At 40.2% G+C, this 14,257-nt stretch overlaps 2 protein-coding genes across 2 annotated transcripts; one reads left to right on the forward strand and one right to left on the reverse strand.

Annotated features, from left to right (window-relative positions):
* Positions 1–432: 432 nt before the first annotated feature.
* Positions 433–7,767, reverse strand: ppp1cab (protein phosphatase 1, catalytic subunit, alpha isozyme b). The gene is made up of 7 exons (XM_073489144.1): positions 7,337–7,767; positions 6,069–6,200; positions 5,125–5,355; positions 3,622–3,726; positions 2,064–2,287; positions 1,403–1,537; positions 433–1,283 (listed from the first exon to the last, which is right to left on the reverse strand). The coding sequence occupies exons 1-7, from the start codon at positions 7,389–7,391 to the stop codon at positions 1,188–1,190; spliced, it is 978 nt and encodes a 325-aa protein (XP_073345245.1). The 5' UTR covers positions 7,392–7,767; the 3' UTR covers positions 433–1,187.
* Positions 7,768–8,113: 346 nt separating this feature from the next.
* Positions 8,114–14,174, forward strand: pelo (pelota mRNA surveillance and ribosome rescue factor). The gene is made up of 13 exons (XM_073489143.1): positions 8,114–8,318; positions 8,815–8,907; positions 9,596–9,746; positions 10,244–10,334; positions 11,091–11,254; positions 11,518–11,578; positions 11,860–12,021; positions 12,108–12,154; positions 12,251–12,324; positions 12,437–12,508; positions 12,845–12,919; positions 13,017–13,048; positions 13,650–14,174. Exons 1-13 carry the CDS (start codon positions 8,278–8,280, stop codon positions 13,742–13,744), a joined length of 1,158 nt encoding a protein of 385 aa, XP_073345244.1. The 5' UTR covers positions 8,114–8,277; the 3' UTR covers positions 13,745–14,174.
* The last annotated feature ends 83 nt before the right edge of the window (positions 14,175–14,257 follow it).

Raw genomic sequence — 14,257 nt, forward strand, 5'->3', positions numbered from 1 at the left:
AACCCCTAGTACTGTGAGGTAACAAGATATTAGAGATGTTTCCATACTGTTTATTCCTTCCTGATACAGATACCTGAACTTTGTTTGTATAAATCAATCCATCCATTTATGATTATTCTTATTTTTGACAGCTATACTACTAACCCTGTATGGATTTTGTTATGGATGTGCCTGAAGATACAGAAGTCACTTGCTGTTAATGGCTACTGGCTTTTGTGCAAAAAACTGCTAAGTTACATACAGGTACAGGTACAAGTAGCACAACCCTGTTTATAATAATCATGTGGTATCAGATTGCTGTATAGACTTCCAATGCTGCTATCTGTATTGAAACAATCTTACCAAACATCCATTTGCAGATCATGCATTACAAATACAAATGTTGATATCATACAGCAGATAGAGGATCACAATAAAAATGACTAGCAGACATTTTAGCTCAGATTCTCGCTTTATTGGTCAACTTGATGAAAGACTACAAAACGAATTCACAAAAAATCTCTTTCAAGTAATCAAATCTGTACAAACCTAAACTGTATGGGGTTTTTACAGCTCTGGCTCATATGAATCTGAAGAGTCATACGCATGTGTGTGTGTGGGTAAGCATGTGGCTTGCTCCTGTGAGACAAGGTGACATCCTCCTTCTTGTTCAAGGATACGCCACACTCAAGACACAGCATGCACACACACACACACGCACACACACATCTGTGTTTGAGATTTTACAGTACAGAGGACAGGGAAAACAAAATACTTCCCCCCTCCACAAGTACACACACATCACCTGCTGGCAGGGGTTTGCTGCTAAATTCATCATGTCAGCAATTTCCCACTGTCTCCCAAACCCTGCATTTCAGTCAAAATTACTGTACAGACAGACACTGTGGTTACAACCTTTCCACGGGAAGAGTGGCAAGAGAGAGGGGAAAGTATAAATCTCTAATACTCTCACACAAAATGTACACGTGCACACATGATTTTAATGCTCACCGGCAGACGCGTTTGTCGCCTGCGCACGCACGCACTCACTCAGACAATCCGTAACATTAAATGTTTTAAGAAGTACAGATAAAAAAGGAAAAAGCCCTGGGTATAGGTTTGATTTCTGGCTGTTTGGTGAAAGAAAGGAGAAGAGAGGTAGAGAGGGCAGGAGGGATGGGTTGGAGGTCGAGGGCAAACTACTGGTGTCATTTCTTAGCTTTCCTTGGGGGAGTGACTGGGCGACCAGAGCCCATGCCTCCTCCACCACCATAGAACAGCTTCTTGTCTGCAGGTTTGAGAATCTGTAAAAGAGACAATGACATCAAGACTCATGAGAACACAATTTTTTTTTTTTTTTATGATGGAGGTGATTTTATAGGAATTTGAATCTTCTTTAAGGTCTGGTTGATGTATTGCTTACCTGGAATGAGCACATGAGGGTCTCATCTACGCTCATCATGGCTCCGGCATTGTCGAACTCACCGCAGTAGTTTGGGGCCGAGAACAGCGTCACCAGCTGCCTCTTTGCAAAGAACTCATATCCGTCCTCAACCACCTAAAGACAGATTGACGACAGGTTAACAACTTGAAATTACACACTCCACACCTGTACATAATGAATCCGGCACAAAAAGAAAACCAGATTGTAATTCATTTTAGAGCATTTTATGAACAAGGAGCCTACAACAAGACATAAATCAATTGCTATCACTCACAATGCCTACCTTGTTATCAGTAAAACTGTGCTGAAATCCAACTGTGCTGAAGCGGCCATGGGCTAACGAAGTATTTCAGAAGTTCCACCTGACTTTTCTTCACATGCTCCCTAACAGCTGGACATGCTTGCTAACCTTGTGTTAACTTCAAAGGGAGTTTACGTAAACACAGGGAGGAAAGACTCACAACACAAAAGAATACGTAGAATAAAACCAGAACAAGAAGACCTAGTAAGCATCCAACCTCTTCAACATTAGTACAGAGGAAGGGTTGCCTACCTCCTTATTTATTCACTTGTTTTATTTACTACCTTTCATTCCTAATGCAAGAAGATCTTTAACTTTGGATTAAGGTTGTGTAATTACCTGGTGGGCCCGACAAATTAGGTCCATGTCGTGTTTGTGGAGGAACTTTGTGACCACGTCAGCGCCAAAAGTGAAGGAGACACCACGGTCGTTCTCACCCCAGCCCAGCACATCTTTGTCCGGGTCAGCCCACAGCAGGTCGCACAGGAGGCCCTGGTCAGGCACATCAGTGGGGCGCATGACCCTTCGGACCTGCTCCATAGACTGGAGGTCTGGGGATAGGCCTGGAAGAGTTCAATGGGGGATAATTAAATGTTTGACAGCAGAAAAACTTGATTCAGTGTATGTTATGTTTGGATGTCTTAAAGTCTGGGTTTTGGCTTTACTGCAAGCTATAAATACAATTATGATCCTGAGAAGCACACAACCAAAATGTGGTACATTTTCTCAAATCAAGACCTGCAATAACACTGAATTCTGATGAACAGTCCTTATCATACCAAGATCACATTACTGGTTTACTTGTGCAGTTTGTAAAAATAAAAGGGAATCAAGACTGTACAATCATTTTAAGAGCTGAAACAGTTGAACTGATTAGTTGAACAGCAAATTAATCAGCAACCATGTTAAAAAAATATTTTTTTAAGTAAAAACACCAAACATTCCCCATTTTCAGATTCTCAAATGTGAAGACTTGCTGCCACTTTGTCATCTTATGATTGTAAACGGAATCTCTTTGGATTTTGGATTGTTGGCCGATGAATAAAACATTTGAGGATGTTATATTGGTTTCAGAGACATTTAAGGATTCATACTTAACATTAATATGATCGAAAAAAGTACTGTGGCTTTAACTGCCATTTGCTCAACAGATTAAAAAAAACTTGTATGCAAACATACAATATCCTGTCTGTGTGTTTCTCTTATGTAACTTTATATGTTGGAAGAGGGAGGCGGTGTTTACCCTCATGATTATCAGTGCCTGTTTACATATTTTGTGTAGCGGGTCTCAGACACGAGATAGCTGCGGCTGGCTGTTGGTGTCACGTTGTCTGGGCCCTTAGGTTCATTTTATTATGTAATTTTTTATACCATGAATGGTAGCAAAAATATATAACAGTATCTGTTATTACAGCGGTCTATCTTTCATTGTTTTTTTAATCAAATGTTCTTGTTTATTCTGCTGTTACATATTTCGTTAGCGACTGCTGCGGTGCAGTGGTTCTTTGAAGTGTCGTTGTTGTTTAAGACCATTACCAGCTCACATATATTAGCAGATTTCTGATTAGAAACCACAAAATGAATTACACAGAGGTAGTACTTAGACATTTAGTCCAGCAATATCCCACTCATAAACACAATCTGCCAAAGTTGTAACAGTATATCAAACTATTTCTGCTAGTTACCCAAAGATGTGATTAGAAATAAGAAGTAAATAATAATGTATAGCTATGACTGCTGAACAGGGCAAGGATACATAAATATTTTCCATCAAGAAATTAAGATCCCACACAGTCCAGCAGGTTTGACTATTATGTTGACAGTAACAATAGTGCAGAGGCGAGTTTGTGTGTGTGCGCTCTGGATAGAAGCCAAATGAACTGTTTGATGAGGCTACCTCCATGGCAACAGAAGATCTTCTCATCAACAATGGCTGCAACAGGCAAACAGTTGAAGCAGTCGGTGAAGGTCTTCCACAGCTTTATGTTGTATCGCCTCTTACCTGTGGGTAGAAACCACAATTACTTGGTCACAATCTAATCTTGAAACCAATAAAACCTCAGCAGCTGCACCTATTGCATCACATTAGTAACAACATTTTACATAATCCTGGCTCTGTGAATAGCAGAAAGGCATGTGATTAATCACTAGTGCCTGATCATGCTCCTTAGCCTGAAGCCTGGTGTACTGAGAGGTTATATGTGTTGTGGCTTTTGCTACTGTAATAAGTCAGTTTCCTTGTCAGATTTCTATGATTTTTATCAAAAAAAATTTGCACTGCTTTTTTAAAACACACTTAATCATTACAGACGGGTGACTAATTACAGCCTTAATGGCATGAGGAAAAGGTCTAAGTGACTTTAAAAGAGGTTCATTGTTTGGGTAAGGATGCCAGGAGCTTCGGTCACAAAGACTTCTCAACTGGCCAGCATCAAAACAGGGACTAAAGTGACATCTGCATTTAGATCTATGGGGAAAGCATCAGCAAATAGGGTCAGAAATTGTGGTCAACAACAAACATTTGATGGCTGTAATGTTCGTATATTAGTGCGACATGTAAGGAAAAACAGAAGAGCTACACTTCCTCATGACGTGATCAGACTGTCAGTAAGAACAGCCTGTTGGCAATTACATAGAAAGGGATATTATACTAGGTTTGCAGTGCATAAACCCTTCATTACAAAGATGAATGCACATTTGAGAGTTCAGTGGTGCAAACACCATAGACACCAGTTTACAGAGATGTGGAAAAAAGGATATGGTTAGATAAGTCATCCTTCACAATCACCTCAAAAAGAGGGCAAGTGCACGTGACGTACACCACGAGAGCAGTACAGGTCTGTATGCTTGAGCACTATAGAGAGGGAAAGAGGTTGCTATAAGGTGGAAAGTTAATGCGGTTCAATCTTTGCTCAACAGTAACTGTGTGACCTTCTGACTGTCTTTAGATGTAGAAGGCAGAATAGATGATTAATGAAAATGTTATGTGACCTTTGTCATCTACCAGCTGTGTAGTCTGTATATAAAAAGTGATGCGTATATGTCTTCACTCAAAAACCATGTTGCAAAACACATCAAGATGATTATTATGAGACACGGTGAAACAACTATTACTTTTTCCAAAACAGACATTACATTTGTCATAAAATAACTAGGGTCCTCAAAGCAAAAGTGCTGTACACTTGGAGGTTACTTCAAAACAGATAACACCAATACAATTTCTTATTTTTGTCTACTAATTATTCTTATTTCTTTAACTGTCTTAACATTTGAGACAAACGTCTTTAGGCTTGACTTACATTTTTAGAAAACTGCTGGTAACCATACATAGTGATGTTAAGAATAATGTCTGTTTGTATATATATATATATATATATATATGCATGCCATGACAACTTACACTCATCGTAGAAGCCATATATTCTGTTAATGGAGGCGCACTCGTGGTTTCCTCTCAGCAGAAAGAAATTTTCTGGGTATTTGATCTTGTAAGCCAGCAACAGGCAGATGGTCTCCAGGGACTGCTTGCCTCTGTCTACATAGTCACCCAGGAACAGGTAGTTGCTCTCTGGTGGAAAGCCCCCATATTCAAACAGCCTCAGCAGATCATAGTACTGCCCATGAACATCACCTGGTAAGACAAGCAGAAAGAGAGTGGAAACATCAATGTTGGCCAAAGGTGTGATTATCATGCCGTGTGTATGTGCACAACAAAAGGTAAGGGACTTGCATAGAGGTACAACAACACTTGGCACCCTGCAAATTACCAACAACAATTGACAACACTTCAAACCACGATTGGCTGTGTATTATTGTAAATTAACACTCTGCTTTTCTGGCGTTGTTTTGCTTGTTTTATCTGATCATGAGACAACTAAAATAATGTGCAAGCTAGCATTTGGTGTGAAGATGCTGGTGATTCTCATTGTAGGGCGAGATTAACGAGTTCCTGAGATTTGCAGACTGTTCCTTTAGAGAAGTGTTATGCCATTAAGTGGCACCAGCAGTGTGACACAGGAGGGCAACTCCAGGGAGACTTCAAGTGCAAAACACCACTGCACTGGCAAGCCAGTATTATCAGTTTATCCCTCTAGTTCTGTTATTATGTGGCAAGGTCACGGTCACGCTTTAAACTATTTTCTTTTTTAAATACATTGTTTTGATCAACTATCTTGTGAAGAGCCTTTAGCATGCGGTAATAAGATGCATAGCATAATGTGAATGTAATTTTTCTCCTAATAGTCCGGCACTGTAATCTGCAACAGCCATCTAAGCCTGTTTGTAAACGCTATGTGACCACACTAGTGAACTCCCTTGACTCTAAAGAACACAACTAAGCCTCACCACAAATCTTGAGGGGCGCCTCAAGTTCGAGCAGGATTGGCTGGCTGAGGAAGATCTCCCGGGATTTGAGGCAGAGACCACGGATTTCATTCTCTGTCAGCTGAACATTTTTGCCGGGTCTGGAGCCTTTCACTGCAAGAGAAAAATGCAACAACAGTGAAAAATAGCACACAGAAAACAAAGAACAATAAACACAGTGGTCTACTATTCATACTTATTTGTCACAAGGCATAAATAGACAAACCCTGCTATTCAAAAATACTGCGTAAAAATATGAGGATTTAAAATGAGATGTTGCATTTTATTTCTATGTTCTGAACAAAACAGGGCAGACTGCCATGGACAGTTGGCACATGTTAATATGTAGTGTTCACGCCGTTTAGTATTCAATCATAACCTCCATCATCGGAGCCATCATAACCAACAAAATGATCCTTATTCGTGCAATTTGCACGTTCTTTTGTTCCCTTTCTTAAACTTACACTTTTTGTAACTTCAAAATATTATTTGTTAAATCATATCTTTTTAAATTCAGCCAAAGAGCAGAAAAACAGAGTCTAGGTTTAGAGAAAAATCTTGGAGCTGCCCCATAAATGGTGCAAAGTCGCTTATGACTTACTGATACCACCCAGGGAACTTTCACTTGATACAAGCATTTTCTAAATTACATTTCTGAGCCCGCCATGTAAATACAACTCTTTTAGATGGAGAATATCAAGCAAAAATACTACTGCAGACCAACTCAAAGAATGCCACCTGATGACATGCATTGATAAATATAAGCTATGTGCCCAATATGAGTTGGAAATGTATTCGTATTTTAACCTTACAGCTCAAAGGCGCTCAGCTCTCAAAACAAGTACATCCTGTCCAACGATCATTTAAACGTTATGGACACATTAGCAAACGTATGTAATGTCCCGTTGCTCCTGTTACATAATTGTTCAAGTGATAAGGTTTACAACACTACCTCTCATAATGCCTAACGTTAATGTGCGACTATTTTCTCGGGCAAAGTACAACATAAATATAAAACGTTTACTTAGTATTAAAGGCAGACAAACAAACAAAAGGGTAATTTGCAACGAGAAGGATGCAAATGAACAAACATAACTGATGGGCAATTCAAATCCAGTGTTTCGTTAGCAAGAAGCAAAGGCTGAAGTTAACCGGCTAACATAGCATAGGTGGCTATCGTTGTCTAGCCTGTTAGCTAAAATGGCTACCTCGGTGAATAAATATCGAGCGAAAAAACGTTACTGTCTTACCTTCCAGCAGACGTTGTATAATGGAGTCGATGTTCAGCTTGTCGGCTTCTGCCATGCTATTTTTCAATTCCGATCGTTTTCAATTAACTCCGACGAATTTAAAGCGTAGTAACTGTTAACTGGCTACCGTGTTACCGTTAGCTCAACTAGTTTAGCGTTAATCGGCTATCGTTAGCTCGCTAGCTAGCTAACCTTGGGGCAGAATTGGCAACCTCAAAATTTGAGGCTGGACGCTGAATTGTTAAAGATGTGATGGCTGTCATGTACTTCAGAAATCCGCCGTAGTCAACTATTTTCCATTAGATGTCCGAATTCACTTTAAGCATTCGTATTCTCTCGTGACAACGGTGTTTTCTGCCGTAGCTATTACTAGCACCATGCCATCGACAAAAAAAAGGCTAGACGAGCGTTAGCTCAAAGCGAGGTTGAACGGAAGGGGGCAGGCAATTCACGCCCTCCTATTGGGCAGCTTTGCCAAAAGGCGGGGTTTGAGAGAGCCAATCTTCTCTCTGATTGGCTGCTTTGAACGTCGGTCAGTATGTACTTATCTCAAACCACAATGTAAAAAGGGCAATCTTTCTCGGATATATCTCACGTTTTACTGGCTGTAAATGGAATATTTTATCAAACAATGCAATATAAACCGAGTTTGTCCACATTTACGCAAACATTCGCCTTTGTATCGCTCTGTATGTGTTGCGCAGTAAAGCGACACCCACGGAAGTGACCAAGATGGGAAGAATTGACGACGTATTTTGGCATGACGCAATGTCCTAGCGCCTGGCAACACGCACCGAGTGATTCATTCCGAAGTTGAGAGATGGCTTAGCTAGCTAGTTTGCTAATTCACTAAAAACAAACATGACTCTAACTCGGAAAGACGTTAACCTATCCACTATACGCTAATAATTCTGTTGTTTGTATCATACAACCGTCCGACCATGAAGTTGCTCCACAAAGACATTGAAAAAGATAATGCCGGGTGAGTGATTGACGATAGCTGATGTTAGCAAGCTAACCAGCATGCTAGTTTACAGCTGACTGTACATGTGCCAACTTGATCCAAAATGTCCATATTGATTTACATTCACCTGTACCAACAGAGAAACGGAGGGTTTTGATTAATGCGAAATAGTCCCTTTTGTAATTAACGTGTACCAACAAAGGACACTAAATATAACCATTTGTGAATAGACTGTAGCACCCAGAGTTTGTGGACATAGCTTTCGCTCTGATGAGTGAGCATACTACGCCTCAGGTAGTAAACAAAACGACCCTCGATTGTGTTACTGATTGACACGCCATTATTCCTGTAACAGCTTGGATCGTCTGCGTCATTGCACCATCTATGTCGAAATAGCTTTAAGAGCATAACTGCAGTGTCATTTTTTGATAAGCGAAACCACACCTGACCTAGTATTACTAACACGACTGTCACCATGTCAGAAGCTGACTTTTTGATTGGTACATTTCTTCAGTCAGGTGACTCTGATGCCGGAGGAGGCAGAGGATATGTGGCACACCTACAACCTGCTGCAAGTGGGGGACAGCTTGAGAGCATCCACTATCAGGTAAACACGAACGTCTTTCATGAAAGGTGACAGCTGAAGCCCATGAAGTTCATCTGACAGTTTCCCAGCCCCATGGAGAAAGAGATCCATTAGCTGACAATGATTCACATCTGTAACTGTGTCACTGTATGCATTTGTATTGTATTGAGGCTAGGTTTTGTTTCCATTCATCTTCATAACAATCATTGGTCAGACTTCATACACACCCAAAGCAGTCAATGCAGCCAGCTACACTGGTTGACTTTGTAGTAACTTCAGGGATGTCACTGTGGAAAGACAGCGCCAATGTACATTTATGGAGTTAGTAAACAATATATTTATGTATTAATTCTTGTCTAACTTTCACAACGTACTCAATAGCAAAAGACACAGTTTTGTTTAAAAAAAAAAAAAAAAAGCTCTCAAGCACTCTTGATTTAGTTGAAGCTCAAATGTAGCCCATACCGCAACAATAAATCAAGTGTGGAGTGTTTCCAATATCTCAGTGAAGCTCTTACGCAGGCCGGTGTCCAGTTTAGCTTTACTAAAGCTTTGTTTATAAAAGCAACTCTGTGTTTGTAAATGATTTTGCCTGTTTTTTAGGTTTCCAACCTTTTTGCTCAGTCTTTCCGACTGTTTATCACTCAGTGTTTTGGCCTCAAAAACACACAGAAGTTGCAACTAACGTCACTTTCCCCTCTTCCCACAGGAAGGTGCAGACAGAGTCCAATACTGGAAGTGTGGGAAGCTCCAGAATTCGGACTACTTTGACTTTGTGTGTGGAGACTATCGACTTTGACTCCCAGGCCTGCCAGCTGAGAGTAAAGGGCACTAACTTAGAGGAGAACCAGTATGTCAAGGTCTGAGTTGCAGTCATGTTACATTTTTTGGGGATTGACGTTTTAAAGTGGAGCAAAGGGACTAGAGTAATAAAATAAATAAGTAAATAAGTAAAGTAAAGATAAAAGTTAAGGTTTTAGGAGTAATTAGAGATAATTACACATGTAGGTTGTGTCTGATAAGGTGTCTGATTTATTCTCCAGTTGTAAAGTTACACTAACCAAAACACATAACTAGTTTTTTTTAGGTGTTAGTATTTTTAGTCAAGATACATAAAGTGCTTTTATCTGGGCCGGTGATTGTGGAAAGTTAGCATTAACTATAAATTGACTTTATCTGTGTATTTAACATAAGCAGAATCGCATTTTAAGAATAACAGCTGTGTGATTTATTCTTTTCCCTGCACAAATTTTCTTATGCTGCAGCTTTCTGTCACTGGCCACCATTCAGTTTGTCTTAATGTTTACTCCTGTTCTGATTGATTGTAGTTGATTATGTCCTGTTCTTCACTCATCAGATGGGGGCTTACCACACTATTGAGCTTGAGCTCAACAGAAAATTCACGCTGGCTAAAAAGAGCTGGGACAGCATCGTGCTGGATAGAATCGGTAAGCAGGTGCTACTCTGTACATTTTACTGAGATTTCGATTTGTTCTACTCAGATATTCGGAACAATCACAGCTGAAAATATCACTTAGTCTCATTCTTGTGTTTGGCTCATTTAAGCTCACACTTCCCACTTGCACGCCAACCAGGACTTGTAAACAGTAATCAAATGGACTCACAAGAACTTTGTTTACCAGACAGAATTTCATGGGCTTTAGCAACTGCACTCTCAGCTGCCAGATCTCAGAATCCTTGTCCTTATACCCGTAAAACTGCATGTAATTTCTTGTATTTGCTCACACTCCTAACAGATGACCAGCAGTTCTCTTGAACACAGTTACTTGATGAACACCCAAGTGTGAATAACATTTTTCTCTTCAGACCAAATGAACTTAACCATAGAAACAAGTTCAAACAAAGGGATTACAAAAGTTAAAAATTGCTTACAGATGTTCAGGAGTTAAGATCACGTTAAAGGTTAACAGCTGTTTTGAGAAGTTTACATACATGTTACATAAAATGCAGACAGCTTGGTTATGTATTTACAATACCTACAAAGAGAGACTGTTGCCATGGGAACACTCTAGGGAGAAACAGGAGAGAAGTTCCTAGCTGACAGATGGGGTTCATGCATTTGAGTCATTGCTGCTATAATTTTCACCACAATAATTCAAATTTAAAAGGCAAGGCTTTAGCAATGGCCAAACCAACAACAGGCATTAAGTAAAATGTAAAAACATTTATTGTCTCCCCTTTAGAGCAGGCATGTGATGCAACCCAGAAGGCAGATGTTGCAGCTGTGGTAATGCAGGAGGGTCTGGCCAACGTGGTGCTGGTGACCCCCGCCATGACTCTGCTGCGTGCAAAAGTGGAGGTCACCATTCCTCGCAAGAGGAGGGGAAGCTGCACTCAGCACGAGAAGGTAGGTCAGCTTTCTGTGACTGCACATCTGTAACGACGGTGCTGAGTGGATGATGGACAAACTGCAGTATACCCTTCATGTATAATTTTGGAAACATTTTCTTAGGCCTTCTTCTGACCTGGTATCATCTGTCTTGGCCAGATCTGAACAGGGCCTTATGTTCAGCAAATACAGTAACAGCATGTCAGAGTCCCTCAGTATTGGGACCTGGAGTATTTGTCATACAGGCCAATTCATCAGACTATCTTTGTCTCTGTTCACAGGCACTGGAGAGGTTCTATGAGGCCGTAATGCAGGCAATTCTCCGTCACATCAATTTTGACGGTAGTGCTTCTTTATAGACACTGATACACACACACCACACACACTTACACATCCATAGACCTACAGTGTGTTCCTGCTTTGTGTCACATGCTTCTCCCTTTTTATTTTGTTGTTCCTTTGTGAGCCTCTCATCTACTGCACTGTATGTCATTTTAATGGAACCACTGTGGTTAATTATCACAGCCACATAATCTTTGCTTGTTCTCATCTTTTGGTTTCTGTTAAAATAAATTAAACATTAGTAAAGTAGATATTGATTTCTCTTCCTTGCCTCCTTCTAGTGGTGAAGTGCATCTTGGTTGCCAGTCCAGGCTTTGTGAAGGACCAGTTCATCACCTACCTCTATAAAGAGGCAGTGCGACAGGACAACAAGATCCTGCTGGAGAATCGACCCAAATTCATGCTGGTCCACTCATCATCAGGTCACAAGTACTCACTCAAAGGTACGATCTGGTAGGCTCAGTGAACAAAACAATCGTCTCACCACATCAAGGTCAAAACTCAGGGAAAATGCTTGTTGTTTTTGCAGAAATCCTTTCTGATCCCACTGTGACAAGTAGACTGTCTGATACCAAGGTGACTATGCATCCTTGTTTGTATTCATCATCTTGTAAACAAATGTTCTCAAGTTAAAAAAAAAGTGACTTTCTGGCATTTATGTGTCACTTTCAGGCAGCAGGAGAGGTGAAAGCCCTTGAAGATTTCTATAAGATGCTCCAGCATGAGCCTGACAGAGCCTTCTATGGGTGAGTGATGATGGACATCAGCAGCCAGGCAGCCAGGAGTCCTCATTTATTCAAACTGATAGCCAATTCACACTAATAAACCAACAACCTTTGTATCTTTGCTTTCTCACAGAGTGGCTCATGTGGAGAAGGCTGCCGACGCCCTCGCCATCGACACCTTGTTGATAAGCGATAAGCTATTCAGGTACATACTGACATGCACTGTCTGTTTCTGGCACAGATCTCTAGGTTATCTACTGTATTTCAAATTCACAGTGCAGGTGACAGTTTGTTTTTACAGAAAGAATCACTGGGTAAACTGCTGCTGAAATTAATGTATCACAACCTACTAACATTTTCATCAATGTTCTCCTTGATTGTCTTAACTTTTATATGAGCTAAAACTCAAAAACTGCCATCAGAATACTTTAAAAAGACATGAGAATCTCTTTAAAGGAATTGCTAGTGACGTAAACACACAGTCAAGAACAATCGAATCTGCCCCTTAGTGCATGTTTTTCGTCTCCACTTGTACGTCCAGACATCAGGATGTCCCCACGAGGAGTCGCTACGTTCGGTTGGTCGACAACGTGAGAGACAATGGCGGCAATGTCAGGTACCAGTCATCTTTTTAAAAAGACTGACAGTGTTTACATTTATAAAGATCTGGCAGAATATCTGATGAGATTTTTTTCTTTCCTTTTTTCATGCAGAATATTTTCAAGCCTGCATGTGTCTGGTGAACGTAAGTTATAAAACCACTCATATTTTTATTAATTCTACACTAAAAAGACAAATGGAAGTTTTTTTATAAACATGTATGTATCTGTAGTATTTATTTGACAACATCATTAAATAGAGGATTATTGATTAATGGTACTCAAATGTAAAAATATTTAAATTCAGTGTTCCTGTTTATTCTGTCTAAACCTGGTTATTTCTGCACAGTTGTGGATATAGATAAAGTAGGCTATATCAAATATTGCTCCATGGTACTACTAGTAGTTAAAAACTCCACAGGGTGTCTTTACATCAGTGCAACTCTGTAGGGTTTGCTGTATAATTCTGCCGAACCTGTAATGACCGCTATAAGTAAAATAAGGTCAACATACTTCCAGTTCTGCTCTGTAAATGTTTGACTGTGACTGTAAGAGGAATTCATTGGTGTAGTTTGAGCCCACTCACCACACATTGACCTTCCCTTTTTAGATGACTTCCTCACTTTACAAGGTTGAGAATGGACAGAAACAGTTCCTCTACTACTAGTGTGCTTCTAGCACTTCTGTAATCAGCCTGAAGTACTGACTTGTGTACTGTCACTTTTTGATTTATCCTTGACTCGTCAGAGCTGACGCAGCTGAGCGGAGTGGCTGCCGTCTTGCGGTTTCCCATTGCTGACCTATCAGATGCTGAGGAGGAGAGCAGCTCGGACGAAGACTGATCCACAGAAAAGGACTAGAGGAGCGTCGCCCGGTGTTGCAGATTACAAAAGAATGCATTGACTCAGTGCGTTGTAAAACAATAACTCTGCTGGTATTCCACCTCTGCAACATCCACACCTCCTTTCAAGTCTAATCTACACACCTGCTTTCTTTAAGTGGACATCATTTCAAGTAATCTGATGCAGTTTTTGGAGCTTTGATGCTTTTGGTTTGAAGGTGACAGTGTCTTTGAAAGGTGCAGGGGAAGTTAATGCTAGAAAGCACCAAGTTCATGTGATTGCCAATGAAAAGGAATGTACCATTTGTTGCCAAGTCCAAATGAAAACAGTTAAAATTTTCACTGACATTTAGCAATAACATAAAACAGTGACTTTTCTTTCCAATTGTATATACAATATAGTTTTCTTGCAATTAAATAGAAGCACTCAACCACTTGCGTCGCGTCACTTTGTCACATGAGCTGTTTTCATCGCGCATGAATGAAACACAAGTCTGAGCGAGATATAAAAATA

This window comes from Pagrus major, chromosome 20 (genome assembly GCF_040436345.1).
Source record: "Pagrus major chromosome 20, Pma_NU_1.0".
Taxonomy (NCBI): Eukaryota; Metazoa; Chordata; class Actinopteri; order Spariformes; family Sparidae; genus Pagrus; species Pagrus major.